Below are 17,262 nucleotides of genomic sequence, written 5' to 3' on the forward strand. Positions count from 1 at the left end.
AAAAGGATGATAACAATAAGGTCAGAGAAATTCAAGCTAAATTAGCTTGAGACACATGGACCATAAGACGGCCATCAATTTTTAGAAAACTAAACAAATAATTTGGGCTTCTTACAGTGCATACTCTACAGACTTATTAGTGATTAGGCAAAGCTGCACATACATTATTTTTAATCAGAATGTGTGCACTATAGAGGTTTATTTTGTTCTTTTATTTAAAAAAAGAAAGTGTCTATTCGTACGGTTGCCGTACGGACAACCCCTGGTGCTATTGGTAGGTTTAGCAAAGTACTCGTACGTAGCGTCTTACGGTTAGGTTAAGGTGATAATCCTGTATCGCAACAATTTTTAGGGGTTAGGGGTTAAGGCTCACAGTTATGTTTAGTCTTAGTCACGTGACCTAAACTGACCAATGACGGACCTTATCAAGTGACCTAAAGTGGCCAAAGAGAGGCGCTGCGTACAAATAGATTGTCGGTATATAAAAAGGCAACCGTGCGGATAGTCACTGCCTTGAAAAAATGTAAGATGTAAAATTTGTTTTGCAACAATTACAAAAAACATGTAGCTTTTTAAACAATTTTCCTCAATGTCAATGACATTAAAATAGAAAAGATGTACAATTTAATAACAATAAGAATAACTGTTATTATTATTATTATTATTATTATTATTCTTCATTAAAACCAGCTTTAGTGTGAAATCCACCTGCTTTTAGCCAGTTGGCAGGTGTTGAAGTGGAGCTCTAGTTACATACAACAGTGCCATCTAACGTCGTATTAACACATTACAGTGTTCTAATAATCAATGGTTTTAATTTGGGAAATTATTAGGAAAGAACATTTCGGTTCTTTCTTTGCAAGGTGTCCCTTGTGTTAAAAATTAGGTGCACAATCGTACATATGTAATATTTGTAAGTTAAAAAAATAAATCAAATAAAAATAAAAAACCCGTTTGTGTTCTTCAAAGAGAAAAGCTTCCAGCTGGGTTAAACCAAAGGGTTTTCTTGTCAATAGAAATGGTCAAAGTTGTTGCATGATACATATGTTTAAAGTCACTTTTACAAAACAGCGTGTGGAGCAAGTATTGCGTTCAAAAGTTGTAATATTGTAGATATTTCTGGAACAGCAAGAGCATGGCTCCACTAACCTTGCATATAAGCTTTATTTATTTATTTATTTATTTTCTAAACCATTCTTTGTTATTCCTTTATAAAGTAAAATAATAATTTGTTTTTGCTTATGGGTTACTGTTTGCGTTGTATTATTGCCATCTGCTGGTGAAAGCTGTTCATCATAATGGCCTTCGTTTATACCAGTTAGTGCAGGTTTAGTCTGGCAGCCATGTTTGCACCGCTGTCATCAATGCAAAATGATGTTATGAATGTCAAGATTAACACCGGCATGACTGTTTTATGAACATACTACTTAAAATAATGAGTAATACACAATTGTGTGTCAAAAACCGTTTGTTAACATATAATCATCATTTTTCGGTGTATTTTATAAATAGCTAGATGATAAAAAAAAAAAAAATAATAATAATATTTTTATATAGAAGGGAGTTTACATCGTTTTATTGTTAATTTTTAGTATTATTCTCGGGTTGCAATGGTAGTGAAGCTTTAATTGCACCTACTTCAAACCAAAATCATTTATCGCATAGCACCGATTCTTTTATTTTTATCCACTAGTACTGCTGAAGTGAGTTCAACTACAATTCCCATGATGCCTCAGGGAACATTTTTTTTTTACAGTCTATGGCGTGTAGTGGTTGAGTGACGGCTGGTGTGTTTTTTGCCAATCTATACATAAGTAGGATAGGCCCCCTAGAGGTTACATCAGAGACGGTAGGAAATCCAGATGATCATCAGATTGGATAAACTGTGCTGCTGATCCTGAATGTACCCGACGTTGATGCTTGGCTTAAAGGAGACGCAACAAAGCGCACAAGATGGTTGCGCTCAGGACTCGAGTGGATAAGTAGGTTTACTATAGCTTTAAGAAGGAGAAAACAGGCTCTGCTTCTTTAAAATTATATCGGTTTATTAGCGAATATATAATTGAGAAAAGTTTTCAATTTCTAATCAACAATTATGTGCATTTAATTTGTGACGAAGCCAGCAAAAATGCAGCATTGCTGGTTAAAGGCCGCTTGGATTCAAAACGTCTTTAAATCATATGGGGTCAGGTTTTACTCCATCTGTGCCTAAGGCCGCTTGACAAAGACTCGGTCCCGGGTGGGCTTTGACGTCCTGACGGTGATGGAACCTGCAGGGGATTTAAACACAGGTGAGGAGCCGACCGAGGACAAGGCCGCAGATCAGACCTCAGTCAACAGTACACCCGCTGCCCCGCGGAGGGCGCTCAGAGAGCGGGGAGCGTGCCGGCCGAGTTCCGCTGGCTCCACTCCCCCAAAGGACACTATTAACGGCGCAGCGACGTCAAGTCCCCGGACCTCCGGGAGAGTGTTAAGAGACAGGTCGACCAGAGCGGTTCCTGCCTGGTTGAAGGACGCCAGGACCGACGAGGACGAAGACTTAGACGAACCAAGCCCGGACAGCGGAGCGGCCAAGCGGAGGAAAGTTTGCAACTCAAGGCGGAGGAAAGCCTCAGATCCTGCGGGTGAGGCTGGAGGAGGAGACGCTGGAGACAGCATCCAAGCCACGGAGTAAGTTCTGCCCACGGTCCTTTCCTGTCAATCCTCACAGCTGTGTTTAAACCAAACTTGGTTGGTTGTCTTCAGAAACACACCTTCAGCGAGGCTCGTCCCCCGCTCAGGGTGGAGTAACTTACCTGCCCCCAAAAGTTCCCACATCTTCACCCACAGAACGATACGATCATATGAGCAAATCAATTCAATAGCAATTCTGCATGAGCATTCTATTTAATATTTGTATGTTTTTATTCCCTTTGCAGCTCAGAGGACCTCAATAATCCTGTTGCAGATGTCTCAGGTAACCAGTTACTTTCCTCTACCTAAAACACACTTTTGCATGACATCAAATATTGATTTCGTTTTAGTCACAGTCATAGACTAAATCTGTTACGAATAAAATCAACTAAAATATACAGCATAAGAGTTTGTCTTTTTTTAATATTTTAGATTAAATTACCATATATCAACCGGATACAGGATGGAATTAAAGTTTGTAAATATACATACAGATTTGATCAATTACCACATCAGATTGGATTGGAATACATCCAATGTGACATAATTATAGTTTTGTTTTTTATTATTCAACTAAAATATCAATATATTTTAGAGCAGTTTGATCTCAATTGGGCCACATATTTTATGCTGGAAAATTCCTAATTTCAACATTGTTGTGCAATAGTTTGCACTTCCGTATACATAATATACATAAAAACCGTCAATATCTAAGAAATAGGTGATGGATATCAGTCCCAACAGGATCTTCACTTTACATTTCCTAGTTTTTTGTGACCAATTTCTATTTAATTAAGGGAAATATTATGTCATAATTTCAGGAAAAAATTCCCTGGTTTAATTCTATGGGACATGCGCATGATAAATGTTTGTGTTTTTTTTTTATTTTTTTTTACTCATTTTTATTTCTTTTTACGTTTGGATTTTTCTGTAATGTATGTTTTTTGGAGTCATTTTGTGTATTTTTGTATCTTTCAGTTGTCTTTTTGTGCATTTTTTTTGTATAATTATTTTTTGTTTGTTGACATTTTAGTGTGATTCTGGAGTAATTTTGTGTATTTTTTTAAAATCTTTTTTAGTGCAGTTTTGTGCATTTCTGTTGTCATTTTTTTGTATACATATTTTTAATTTTGAGTCATTTTCATATTTTTGTTGTTGTTTGGTGTATTTTTCTGTAATGTATATTTTTTTGGAGTAGGAAATATTGTTTAGTTTTTTGTTTTACTCATTTAGTATATTTTTATTATAAATATTGTATGTGTGTGTGTGTGTGTGTGTGTGTGTGTGTGTGTGTGACTCGCTACCTGTCACTACCTCTATCTCCTCCGTGGATTCTCTGTCACACGCATGCGCATCAGCTGCCAGCATGCACATAATCAGTCACAGGTTGTCGAGAGAAAAAAAAAAGGACCCGGAAGTACCACGAAAAATAAACGTTTTGCAACACCAAAGTTGCGACTCTCTCTCTAAACGGCTCTGTGTGCGTTCAGCATGTACATCCCCGTACTCTCAAACACGCTTGTGCATCAGCCGTTTGTGTGCGTGTGTTTACATTATAGCTGTTAGCATCTTAACACATAGAGTAATATTAAGAAGAAACACTCACCCTTGCGCAGAACAAACGATAATCATCGTGGAACCATGTTGTGGACCCATCTGCTCAAAGAAAAGTTACATTCCTCTGTCTGAAGAAGCAGATAGTTTGTGATATGGTCGGCTATTGGCCTTCAGCACAGCCGCCATGCACAGTTCATGGAGACGGATGAGGAAGTGGAGTCCGTGACCTGCAATTTAAAAGAAGTTTGGGGCCATGGGAACAATTTTAAATAACCATGAAATATTAACTTAAATAACCTTTGGCAGTACAAAAACGTTTTTAATATTGACCTTTTTTAAACCCAAACAAACTGCGACACAGTGATGTCATGAACTGGTGAACCGGAAGTAGCGCGCTCAATACCGAGAGGGAGCCGTATTCCTAAAATTAAAATGAACGTTTAGCAACACCAAATTACTCAAAAATGAGGCATGCACACACTCAGGCTATGTTCAAGCTGTTCATTAAGTTTCAGGTCAAACAAACACCCCCTCAGGGAGATATTTGGGCCACACACACACAGACAATCTTTGATTAATTAGATAGATATTGTTTACATTTACTTCTGTGGAAGATGCTATTCATGTTTTGGCATGCATGCTTTGTTTCATGGAAACAAAGGCCTAAGGCTTTGTATCGCTGGTTTTGCATTCTTTTGGTTAGGCCCATGTGATTATAACATGTCACTTCCAATCATGTTATGTACAAAGCTTGACAGAGTGACACATTCATTAGAATTTAGTGAGAGCATACAAGTAAACATGTCCCACAGTTCTTGTGTAAGACCAGAATTTGAGTTTTTGTTTGTTTTTGAAAGCATTTTTTTTATTCATATCATGTAAGCAGGGCTTTCTTTAACATTGACTTTAGGAAATATTGCTTTCTGTAAGTTTATTAGTATTTCTATTTACTCAAGTGACTCAATGATATGCAGCTGCTAACTGTGCCTATGTTTCGCCTGTATCACGCAGTTTGCAGTAAGTATAACTGCGTGTTTCTGCCCCGACACTCCCAGCTCTTCCCTCCAGACGTCCCCCAGCCAAGAGTCGTGCCAAGCCCCCATCTGGCAGGGCCAACCGCAGCTCTGGCAAGCCTGTGTGTAAGACTGAGCCTGGGATGGAGCATCCAGCTGCTGAACAACCTGTTGAATCACTGTGGCACAGTGAGCGCATGGGTAATGTCACACAGCAAACACAGAAGAATGGAGACCTCGTGACCGCAGCCATACTGCTGTGTCAGAGCGTGCCAATCTACTCTTATCTATGACCTAATCCTCCAACATCTCACCTCATGTATTAATTTGTTTTGTGTTCAAGTGTACACTTTAAAGTGTTTGTGGGTGAAACAATGCCTAACAGCTTTTCCTGTTGATTGTGTTGTAGCTGCTGAACGAGACGGCAGTGAGGAGAAACATGAAATGTAAGGATATTTTCCAATTTTTGAGCGATTAAAGCAGACATGGGCAACTGGCGGCCCTTGATCTAATTTTATGCGGTCCCCAAAGTGAACGTACAAAACGACAGAAAAATAAACCAAGTAAGAATACATTAAAAAATACAAAGAATTACAACATTGCAGAAAAATACAGTAAAAGACAAGAAAAACAGAGAAAATATTCCAAAAACACACAAAAATGCTACAAAATGAACAAAACGATAAGCGGTCATACACAAAATTACTCCAATTAGCGCAAACGTACACAAAATGACTCAAAAAATATACAAAATTACAGAAAATGACAACAAAAGTACATAAAAATGACTTTTGCAAACCCAGAGTAATAGGAAACAAGCAAAACAACAACAGAAATACACAAACATTACTCCAAAAAACTAAAAATGACTACATAACTACAGAGTATGACTCCAAAAAACATACATTTTACACAAAAAATACACAAAAGGACCACAGAAATGCACAAAATGCCTCATAAGCAAGACAACAACAAATAATACACAGAAAAACACACAAAATTACGATTACAAACTCTTTGTTCTTTCCTGTCAGATTGGGCATTTATCTAAATGCTGACATGAATGTTGATAATGTGGCCCTTAGATCAAACAAACACATTTTTGTGGCCCCTGCTGTGATAGCAGTTGCCCACCTCTGGATGAAAGCGATAGCAATACATTATGTGACAGAATTTCACTCAGACAAGGGTGGTAAAATGGAAAATATATATATATATATATTTAACAGTTCTATGTTTTAAACCTCTTTCTGGCATCTTTGTTTCACCTTTGAAAAACATAAATAAAACAGAAGTGATCTGTTTGCGTGAATGCTACAGATTCCATGTGTGCCGTTTCAGTGAAAAGAAAGAGGAGGTGGTCCAGGATGCTGCTGCTGCACCAGTCCTGGATGAAGACCCTTTGGTTCTACAGAAGTCAGATGACCTTTACTATCCACTGAAGAGTCAGAGGTGCTTTAACCTCCATCTCTAAAGTAAAACCTTAAAATAAAGCAACTGTGTAATCCAAATGACTTGGTTCTGCTTCTAGTGGTGGAAAAGTGGTGGAGAGCCTTAGCAGCGATGAAGATGTTCCCTTCAGAGATGACTTAAACGATCAAAGCTACGACCCAAAGGTTGAAAGGTGTGTGTACAGGGTTTTTTTTTTTCATGTGGTCACTTTAGTTGAAAATTTTTATATCTTTTTGATCTGAAGGGAGGTCCCCAAACCAAAGCGTAAAATTCCTCCAAGGCAGAAGGAGAAAAAAGAGAAAGATAAGGCCCCGAAGAAAGAGGAAGAGTGTGCAGAGATCAAAGTGGAAGGTTCTGACCATGTCGAGAGCGCACAAGAAGAAGTAAAGACTGAAGAAGAGACCGCAGACGATCCAGATGGGCCGAGGAAGTGAGTGCAAGGGGGATTTAAATGTGCGAGTTAGAAAAGTGGTTTTACTTTTCTAGTTTATTACTGTAAAGAAGTGCGTGACTTTTAATTGGCAAAATTGCTTAATGTTTCCCTGTCGTTGCTGTTAGAAGGGGTAGGCGGAAAAAAGACGACAAAACCCCACGGCTGCCAAAGAGAAGGTAAAGCTTATGTTTACTGTTATTGACACTTTTTGGCCTTTTTTGTCTATAAACTACAGTCAATTTATAAGGAAGAGGAGCTTTTGAATAAATGATTGGTTTGTAAACCTGACACAGGAAGAAGCCCCCAGTGCAGTACGTACGCTGCGAAATGGAAGGATGTGGGACAGTGTTGGCTCATCCTCGATACCTACAGGTCTGTCCTGTAAACATAAACTCACAAATACTGTTATTTCTATTCAACCTACTCCCTTTAAGGGTTTTTATCCAAAAGGAAAGACACAAAATTAGTCAAACGAAAAAAAAATCATTTAAAAAAAAAAAAATGCTAATAAATGGTTTTCAATGAACAAAGACGATAAGTGTTTTAGGGTTCTGCTTGTCTTCTTGAGTTTTTTTAAACACTAATAACTGTTTTTTTTCTATATCATCGTAGGATTTGGTTCTTTCCAACCCATTTAACATTATCCAGCACAAAGACATGTTTAATAAACCCTGCCAGCAGTAACCAGTATTAAAGAGTCAACTTTAAACACTAATATCGATTTCAGTTTTATAATTTGTCATTTCCTGTATATTCATAAACGGAGGCAGTAACTGTGCGTTTTTAATTCTGAGTTACAAATTATTTTTGTGGGTACTGTTATGAATTAGCCTTTGGCTGATTTTCATTTATTAGTTTTTACCACGAACGCTTCTCTTGTTATAACAGTGTTTTAGATAGAAGCACCCAAAAAAAAGTCTTTTTTTTTTTTTTTTTTAATCTGAGAACAATTTAAAAAATGCGTCCGTGTGAGATCGTTTTTCAGTCTTCTGCGGCTTTGTTGCTAATTACCTGTTCTGTTTTGTTTACCAGCACCATATAAAGTATCAGCACTTACTCAAAAAGAAGTATGTGTGTTCTCATCCTTCTTGTGGACGACTCTTCCGTCTCCAAAAGCAGCTGCTGCGTCACGCAAAGCACCACACAGGTAGTAGCACGTATGATACGCAAACATTTGGGCCATAAACGGACAACGATGTGACGATTGCTGCACCTGTATTTGTACGTGTAGATCAGAGGGACTACATCTGTGAATTCTGCGCTCGTGCCTTCAAGAGTTCCCACAATCTGGCCGTGCATCGTATGATCCACACTGGAGAGAAGCCTTTACAGTTCGTATTGCTCCATTCTGGCTTTTTAAAAAAAAAAATAATCCTAATCAAAGGTGAAAGTAACGGATTACGAGTACTCATGTTACTGTAACTGTGTTGCTTTTATGGGTACTTGTTCTTTTTTTAGTATGTTCCTAAATCAGTGGTTTTACTTGTACTTAAGTATGTTTTAAAATAAGTAAAGTATTTGGTTACATTTCTACACCCAACCGTTACTGAGTAAATTATTATTTTTTGTAATTTTTTAATTTCTGTTTTATGGTCTCATTGAACATAATCCATATGTTCTTAGTCATTCCATTTCTGCTCAAAGGCACTTTTTATGGTTCAGGTTGGGGATTTTACCTATTATGTTGTTACCCACATGGCACATTTGGCATGTTTTAGAGTTCATAAATGTATCTATACTTAGAGAGCCTGAGAATGTTTTTTTTTTTTTTTTTTTTTTTATTGAATTCATTGGTGGTATTTAATTTTTTTAAACAATTGTACATTTTGACAAACTTTATTTTATACAGATGCCTTTGTGGAAAATAAATTAAGTTCTAATTATTGTAGATTTAATCTCTCCCTTTTTAAGTTTATACATTAGATGTTTACTGTATACAAGGGAACCGTGGCAAGATTTATTACCAAAAATAAACGTGAAAGTAACTATTTACTTTGAGTACTATTTAATTGATCTACTTTTTACTTGTACATGAGTATTTTATGTATGACTTACTTGTACTTGAGAACAATTGAAATCAAGTAATAGGATTAGGATATAACAGTACTCTTTACACCTCTGATCTTAATTTAACATTATTGTTGAAGTTCATCCCTGTTTTGTCATTCCCAGGTGTGAGATCTGTGGCTTCACGTGTCGTCAGAAGGCGTCTCTTAACTGGCACATGAAGAAGCACGATGCCGACGCCACCTACCAGTTTTCCTGCTCCATTTGTGGGAAGAAGTTTGAGAAGAAAGACTGCGTGGTGGCCCACAAGGCCAAAAGTCACCCAGAGGTGCTGATTGCCGAAGCGCTGGCAGCCAACGCCGGCGCTCTCATTACGACTCCCGCTGCTTGCGTGGAGCTCCCAGGAAGCACGGTGCAGGCAGAGGTCACAGGTCAGGACGTGAGCCAGGCTGAGCAGGAAGTCCAGCCTGAGGCGCTGAGTCAGGACGGAGTGCAGGCCACTCAACCAGTGAGCCACCAGGTGGTGTTGTTGGGACAGGATCAGAGCCTTCACTCTCTGCAGGTGCCAGTAACGATCGCTCTGTCTCCCATTGACCCCCCTTCACCACCTGACCACCACCAGCAGCAGACTCACCTCCAGCTACACATGCCGGTCCAGTTTGTGCAGACGACACAACAACAGCAGCCACAGCCTCAGATTCAACAGCTGAGCCTCCACAGCCAGCTGCAGCAGCCCCCCCAGCTCTATTCCCCCTCCCCCCAGCAACAGCAGCAGGGCCAGACGCAGCTTCTACAGATGACCTTTCAACCCGTCAGCCAGTCTCAGACTCAACTGCACCAGATCCCCATATTAGCAACATCTCAGCAGCTTCAGACTCTGCAGACGGAGGCTGCTTCTCAGGCTCAGGCCTCCACCAATGGCAGCACCTTCATCCTGGACAACCCAGTGTTCACGTCTTCCTCCACCCCACACGACACACTACAGCAGACAGGAGGTGTAGGGGACAGCAGTGTAGTGTGGGAGCACAGCAGTCAGAGGGAAGTTCTAACAGACAATGTGCAGCAGGGCCTGATGTAGAAGGAGAGCATGCGCCTCTTCATCATCATCATCATCAGCCCAATACACTGGAATGGTTTGTTTAAGGTAAATGTAGGATTAACCGTATGTTGTGTATGTTTCAGCCATTCTAATGTTTGGTAGAGTTTTTAGAAAGCCTATCAGGGAATTGTGTGTGTGGTTGCCTTTGTACATAAGTCTAATAACTAGCTGTTCAAGTGTGTGTATATGTGTGGTTACAATAGAAAAAGATAGGAAAATAAATACAATAAGATTACACTTAAGGATGATCTTGCTTAAGCCACATATTAAAAATAAATAAAACTAATTTATGTGTGAAATTTTTAGCTTGTAAAAAAAATAAAGTGTCATCATGCAGCTCCAATATGAGCTTTTTTTCCCCACATGGTTATTAATGCAAAAGAATAACAATACATTCACAGTGAAGGTTTGGATGTTTAAAATGTAAAAAGGAGCATAGGGCAGGATTTGAGAAAAAATAAACATTTATTTAAATTTTTTTTTTAAATGCTAATGGGTGATTAAGTGCTCTAAACCAAAAAGAATGAGCCCATACACATTTCTACCTATTGCCTTGAAAAAGATTGTACTGCTGTTAGGGGTCTGATTTCCCCAACGTGAAGTCAAATGACTGTGTGCTTTTTCGGTGGCTTGGAGAGACAGCCTGCTACCGGAAATAAAAAAGAATAAGACGACGGCGTGGCGACTGAAAGTAGACAAGCACGGTGGACCAAACTACTGTTTGGTTCCACAGATGTATGCAGAGGCATGTGCACAGGTCTTGCAGTAAACGGTCGCATGAACGGCAATTAAATAAACAAGTGTTACAGTTGCAGGGCGGATCGGGCCACTTTTTCTCATCCAAGTCTGACCCGACAGTTAAAACTTCATTTTTTGTTTGTTTTAATGGTAAACACCGATGTTATTAACTGTTAATGTCAACATCAGATCAGCGCACGTGTAACAAGAGAAAGTGAAACACAAACAGGTGCAGTGCACGCAAGAGACCTATCAGCTCTATTTACATAATGTATCAGAGATGAGGATAATCCATGTTGTTGTGCAGAAAAATTGCCCTGCTCTGCTCCATTCTTCCTGAACTGCAGATCACTGCTATCACCGTTGTGCGTAAAGCTGCACTCCTCAGGGCTACAGCAGCTGCTGCAGCAGTAAAGTGAGAACGCTGCGTGCAAACTATGTGACCGTACTCGAACACCAGTTCTAAATATCAGTCCGAACCCGACCCGTTTGGCTTTAGTCGGGTATCCATCCTCTATCCACAGTATCAGCTGTGCTCCAGTAATAAACATTTGATGCCCATGATGGCGTGGTGTCAATATGGAGTCTGATTTCTAGATCCTGCCCTCTGCTTCTTTAAACAACACAAATACAGTATTTAGGAGATGTTTTTATAGGTTCTCAGTCAGTACATGTTTGTTACAGTTTTGGAAGTTGAAATAAACCCATTTGACATGTTAGTGAAACTTTGCTGTTCAGACATTAGAGGAATAATAATAATAACGTCAACAGTTTCTGACAAATTTTCGTTCATTTGTAAGCAGTCATTTTGACCTTGGTTATCAATGTAAATTTTATAATAGCAAACAGTCACTGATATGTCTATAGCTTTTGCTGTGTAACGTCATTTGATAATCCAGGATTAGAAAGCTTGTGTGTCACTGGTCTTACATAAAACATGTGCTTTAGCAAACAAAACAAGAAAAAAGTCACTGTCCCGTCATAGGATCTTAATAAAGAACTAAACATTTACCCAAAACCTATCACTGAATACTTCTGTTCTGTGTTTTCATCCTGTTCATGGTCCTGGTGCTCTGCAGTTAAAGTATTAATGCTCAAACTTATGAACCTGGAAACAGAAAAAAAAAACAGGAAAAAGAAGGAAAATGAAAAAAACATCTCATGGAAAAAATCCATCAGTGGATACTGTTTGAACTACTTCGAATTCTGGGTCATTCATAGAAATTTCTGTCCAAAGGTTAAATCAGAAACTATAAGTGTCAGGTTAACATAAAGTTATTCTTACTAAAAAAAACCTTTAAAGCAGATTCTCAGGACATGTGGAGCTTCTCCCTCTGCCTCTGCATAGCAAACTGTTTCATGGCTTTTTTAGGAGGAACCAAAGTGTCACTCAGTCCAACTCTTTTCTTTTTCATGTGCTGACTATCTGATCCATCCTCTTTAGCCTCCACCTGGGAACTCCGAGATCCTCCCACATCCAGATTTTGCTCTGATCCCTGCTCACTCACAGACAGGTGAGAGGCAGTGGTAGTGTTGGGGTTCTGGAGGTCACTGTCATGTGCAAACTTGCATTTGATCCCAAACCTGCACCTCCCGTCTCTCCTGTAGGACACGCACATCTTTTTGCCGCCGATTTGGGAGGGTTTGGCCTGCATGGTGAGGGGAACGTGTTTCTGCAGGACATTGAGTGTCTGGTCTGCCTGAGCTTTGAAAGGGTTGGAAAACACACTGTTGTTTGAACAGGCTTTGAAAGGTGGAGAGGGGAGCTTATTGGAAGCAGAAGAACGAGGGCGCGGGGTTGGAACCCCCAGAGGTTGAGGTGTTGATGAAGGCTCTGGTTCCTCCTCTGAATCACTAGATGCTGAGTCAGGGTCAAGCCAAAAGTTGCGTGGTTTTTGCGGCGTTTGTTTCTCGTCTACAACCTCTTTGGCAGACCTTATACAAGAAACAAAGTTAAACTTAAGAAGTGACTTAACACAACATCAAAACAGGATAGTGAAGTGTTACACACTAACCATCCATAGCAAGCAGGCGATTTTTGTGAACTATGTATGTCAGGTCTGCAGTGGCGAAATACGTCTATTATATAAATATAGTACAGTATACTGAATATATTTTAATGTTTATTTTTCTTTGTTTTTATCATTGCTGTTGCTATTGTTGTTTTAACCTGTAAAGCATCTGAGTTTCTTGAAAAGCGCTTTTAATACGATTTATTATCATCATTATAAGATTGGATTAGATTATCATTACGATTATGGAGAGTTGAACTCCTATTAGATTATACATTGATTATTGTTGCATCTATTCTAGATACACTTTTCGGTGTTTGTCGCTATAAAAATTGATGAATTGCATTTAAAGACAGGAGACAATTCATTTCTTTTACCATTTTTTTTTTTTTTTTTTTTAAAACCAGCGGAGGGTATGCATACACTGTTCAGAACTACATGGTAAAGTGGCAGTAGCAGCATTCTTGCTTGTAACATATACAATAGAATTACCAAAAGCTAAACAAAACGTCTATGCGTACAATTGCTGTATCAATATACCAACATAGAGTCCCTCATTGGCCAGTTTAGGTCACGAGACTAAGACTAAACCTAACCGTAAACTTAACCCTAAAAATTGTTGAGATATAGGGTTATAACCTAAATCTAACCCTAAGAGGCTACGTACAAGTACTCCGGTTAACGTACCAATAGCACCGGGGGTTGTCCGTATGGCGACCGTACAAATAGACAGTTTCTATAATATATACTGTTTACTAAATGCAGTATTTCATTTAACTTGCTATTTAAAAAAAAAACAAAAAACTATTTTTGAGAATGTACCGAGAATGTAATGACGATGCATCAATTATTTCTCCCACCCCTAGTCAGTATATAGTGGCAATAACTGAGGCCAGGGCAGTGTGGAATAAGCAGCTTGTATCGGCAGATATAATCCTAGTAATATACTAGTTTTTTTGTTTTCTTTCTGATATTGGATTGATATCAATATAGGATCAGGACACCTTTACATTTTTAAGTATGTTTTTTCTGTCGATGTTACTTTGAGGTGCGTCATCAATGTTTACGGAAGCAGTTTTATAATAATAATTATTGGTATAAGGCTGTGGAGTTATTAGCCTTACAGTGCAAACATAAAGCTGTGTTTTACTCACTGAGGTTCGTCGTTTCTCTCGTCCTGTTTGTCGCTGTCAGAGTCCGAAGACACTCCGTAACCAACCAAAGAGCTCATTATTTCATTAGCTCCAGTTAAACCAGTCAGCAGTTACTCAAAACATGACATTTGATCCAACACCATGAAAACAAATGAAATGTTACGTCAATAAACCGATAAATGCTACACTCACGGTTGCTAACTGCTGTAGTAGCTTAACTGCATCGTTTATCAGTGAAGTGGCGACACTGACACCTGCAGGACAGGCGTAGAATTACACTATAAAAACACTCAGTGAACACGCCTCTCCGCAATAACAGTATGAGCATCAACATGTCAAGTAAAATTACATATTAGGCCTTTGTTATGCTCAACTCTACTAAAAATCCCCCATCAATTATTATTGTGAGTGGAGAAGACGAAGACGAAGACGAAGAAATAAAAATAAAAACATTAGAAAGATTCAAATTAGATTTTGATTACAAATGTGACTTCTGTCACACGGAAACATAACAAAACAAGTCACGTGATCAGCCACCTGCAGGAGAGTGACATCTTTTATTTTGAAAACACGATATAGTTCCAAAAGACCTTTCCCTCTTGATACAGACTCTAATCTGGTAAAATACCATATAATATACCACATGTCTTCATTGAGAAGGTGTTTGTTTTTTGGCTCCTGGAGGACTTTAATCCAGGTGAGATGAGGTTAAATGGTTCCTTTGAGAGTAAAGGTTGCTGACTCCTGGTGAAGAAGAAGAAGAAGAAGAAGAAGAAGAAGAAGAAGAAGAAGAAGAAGAAGAAGAAGAAGAAGAAGAAGAAGAAGAAGAAGAAGAAGAAGAAGAAGAAGAAGAAGAAGAAGAAGAAGAAGAATAATTATTGAGCACATAGCTTCTTTATACATGTTCGGGGCTCTGGGTAAAGCTTACTCTGACATAGATCATTAGTGCCTGCAGGCTTCATTTGGAGGCCGTCCATGCTGTGTACCAGTAAAGATTACATCTTCCACTTCTCCACCCCCGCTCATCCCGTTAAATTCCTCCTGCCTGGCGTCGGATTCTCAAAGAAGCAATGGGCGGAGAGTTGGACACCAACCAACCCAGTAATACTAGTAACTAACAGTGAAGCAGACTGAAACCCTTTAACAGGCAACTGGATTTCAGCAGTGACACTGAGCTGGATGTTTGAGGGATGAGGAGGAGTCACTCAGCTGTATATTAGAGCTGGGCCTGTTGCTCTGCTGTTTGAACAACCATCAGGAACAAGTTGCTGCTGAATGAAAAATGAGTGACCGATGCACCAGAGGCTGGACTGGGCTAATGCCGAACCGAACTGACACGGCTGTAGCTGTGGCTGAGCAGCTGCACCATGAGTGCTCCACCTTAATGGAGCTCTATGTGAGTAGTTCTAGATGCACACACAGGTAAACACACACTAACGTGTGTGTGTGTGTGTGTGTGTGTGTGTGTGTGTGTGGTGAAAGATGAGAGGCAGATATTGGTCTAATCCAGGGGTCTGCAACCTGCGGCTCTGGAGCCTCATGTGGCTCATTTGACTCTTTTGCAATGGCTCCCCGTAGCTTTAAAAAATATATGAAACGTAATGAATTGTTATTTCTTAAAGAGGGTATTGATGATTGATGACATTAACTTCAAATAAAATTCTGATGAAACAATTGGTTAGCCTAAAAATAAACCACATTGTACAATAACTCTGCCACCTTCCTACTTCAACTCCTGCAACCTCAACACACCATCAATTTTCCTTGCACCTGTGGCGACCCTTAGGTTTTAAATCCCTGGTAAGAAAACTAAATGATCAAAAAGACTATTCTGGAAGAAAATAGAGATTTTTTTTGTGTGGGGAAAGATTTATTTAATTGCCAACATGGCGGGCTTGATATGTATGTTTGATATGTTGCAAGAAATTAGCAATTAGCATGTGACATCACATGATCATGTGTTATTAAATTCAAGTTATTTTTTGTAGCCCTTCAAATCCATTACCACATAAAATTATTTGATAATATAACTTTATAGAACTTTATAGAATTTTATACTATGTATTGTCTTCAATCCAGATGAGATGAGGCAAAATGGCTCCTTTGAGAGTAAAGGTTGCAGACCTCTGGTCTAATTCATGCAGTCAGATTTTGTGTGTGTGTTTGAGAGAGAGAGTGTGTATACTTTGTCTTTCCCTTTGCGTGTGTGAAGGACAAAGAATTAGGTCGAGGTTAAATGGAATGTTATTTGATTAAGTGTGTGTGTGTGTGTGTGTGTGTGTGTGTGTGTGTGTGTGTGTGTGTGTGTGTGTGTGTGTGTGTGTGTGTGTGTGTGTGTGTGTGTGTGTGTGTGTGTGTGTACCTGCTTATTAAAACCTGTTGGTGTAGTGCCAGCTCTCCTCACGCTGCCTTCCATGTGTCTTGCTGAAAGCGAGGGAGCGGCTTAAAAAAAAAAAAAAAAAAAAAAAAATTAAATGTCATGTTCATTCCAGCCTTTGGGGTTTTGACCTTTTCGTCCAACTGTGTTGATGTTCACGTCTTCCTGAATTTATTCAACCCTACTTAACTTGATGGGAAATGCTTTCTGTTTCAATAGCCTTCAGTTTTCCTCACCAGCTAGTTGGACATACCAGACTGGTTGTCTTTCTGACAAACCACAGCCACACCAGGAGAGCTATGCAACATCGGAGGACACGGACTCTCCCTTTTTCATTTCCTGCACTGGGGCCGGAATCATTTTTGCACTCCTGCATGTCTTCACTTGTCTGTTTGAGCTTTTGTATCTTATGTTTGCTGAACAGGTGCACGAGCATCCCACTGTGGATTAGATTATAAGTGCATAAGTGACAGATAAAGCTTGAAACATGACGGGAATGGAGCAGGCATTCTGTCTTCCAAGAAAATCATACTACTGCGCAAACAATTACCACATTTTGCACAAAATAGATTATTATTATCAAAAAATTGACTGATTGATTGATTTTCAATGTTCATAAAAAAATAAAATAAAAAATAAAATTGGAGTCAAGGTAGGTAATGTTTTGAAAACATCAGAATTTTATCTCAGAACCTCATCATTTTTACAGCAATGCATAAATGGCACTTTTAAACATCAGTTTTTCAC

The 17,262-nt window shown here is 39.0% G+C and overlaps 2 protein-coding genes across 4 annotated transcripts; one reads left to right on the top strand and one right to left on the bottom strand.

Moving 5' to 3' along the window:
* The first annotated feature begins 1,763 nt into the window (after nt 1-1,763).
* zfp91 (ZFP91 zinc finger protein, atypical E3 ubiquitin ligase) lies at nt 1,764-10,557 on the top strand. 3 transcript variants are annotated; one of them, XM_028455791.1, is made up of 12 exons: nt 1,764-2,670; nt 2,919-2,956; nt 5,286-5,444; nt 5,653-5,689; nt 6,585-6,695; nt 6,775-6,867; nt 6,940-7,125; nt 7,254-7,304; nt 7,422-7,500; nt 8,161-8,275; nt 8,360-8,459; nt 9,301-10,557. In XM_028455791.1, exons 1-12 carry the CDS (start codon nt 2,264-2,266, stop codon nt 10,211-10,213), a joined length of 2,289 nt encoding a protein of 762 aa, XP_028311592.1. In that variant the 5' UTR covers nt 1,764-2,263; the 3' UTR covers nt 10,214-10,557. The 3 variants fall into 3 exon arrangements, with proteins under 3 accessions (XP_028311592.1, XP_028311598.1, XP_028311607.1); XM_028455797.1 differs by having other exon boundaries at nt 7,257-7,304; XM_028455806.1 differs by having other exon boundaries at nt 1,764-1,982.
* Nucleotides 10,558-11,606: 1,049 nt separating this feature from the next.
* Nucleotides 11,607-14,401, bottom strand: LOC114468754 (uncharacterized). The gene is made up of 2 exons (XM_028455818.1): nt 14,139-14,401; nt 11,607-12,907 (listed from the first exon to the last, which is right to left on the bottom strand). Exons 1-2 carry the CDS (start codon nt 14,213-14,215, stop codon nt 12,283-12,285), a joined length of 702 nt encoding a protein of 233 aa, XP_028311619.1. The 5' UTR covers nt 14,216-14,401; the 3' UTR covers nt 11,607-12,282.
* Between the last annotated feature and the right edge of the window lie 2,861 nt (nt 14,402-17,262).

Source organism: Gouania willdenowi, chromosome 1, assembly GCF_900634775.1.
Source record: "Gouania willdenowi chromosome 1, fGouWil2.1, whole genome shotgun sequence".
Taxonomy (NCBI): domain Eukaryota; kingdom Metazoa; phylum Chordata; class Actinopteri; order Blenniiformes; family Gobiesocidae; genus Gouania; species Gouania willdenowi.

Bases quoted from the DNA above. Each gene is read 5' to 3' on its own strand.
- zfp91 (XM_028455791.1), top strand. From the start codon at position 2,264: ATGGAACCTGCAGGGGATTTAAACACAGGTGAGGAGCCGACCGAGGAC. The intron at 5,690-6,584 runs GTAAGGATATTT...GTGCCGTTTCAG, and splicing joins AGTGAGGAGAAACATGAAAT to TGAAAAGAAAGAGGAGGTGG. The intron at 7,305-7,421 runs GTAAAGCTTATG...AACCTGACACAG, and splicing joins CCACGGCTGCCAAAGAGAAG to GAAGAAGCCCCCAGTGCAGT.
- LOC114468754 (XM_028455818.1), bottom strand. From the start codon at position 14,215: ATGAGCTCTTTGGTTGGTTACGGAGTGTCTTCGGACTCTGACAGCGAC. The intron at 12,908-14,138 runs GTGAGTAAAACA...TTCTTGTATAAG, and splicing joins GAGAGAAACGACGAACCTCA to GTCTGCCAAAGAGGTTGTAG.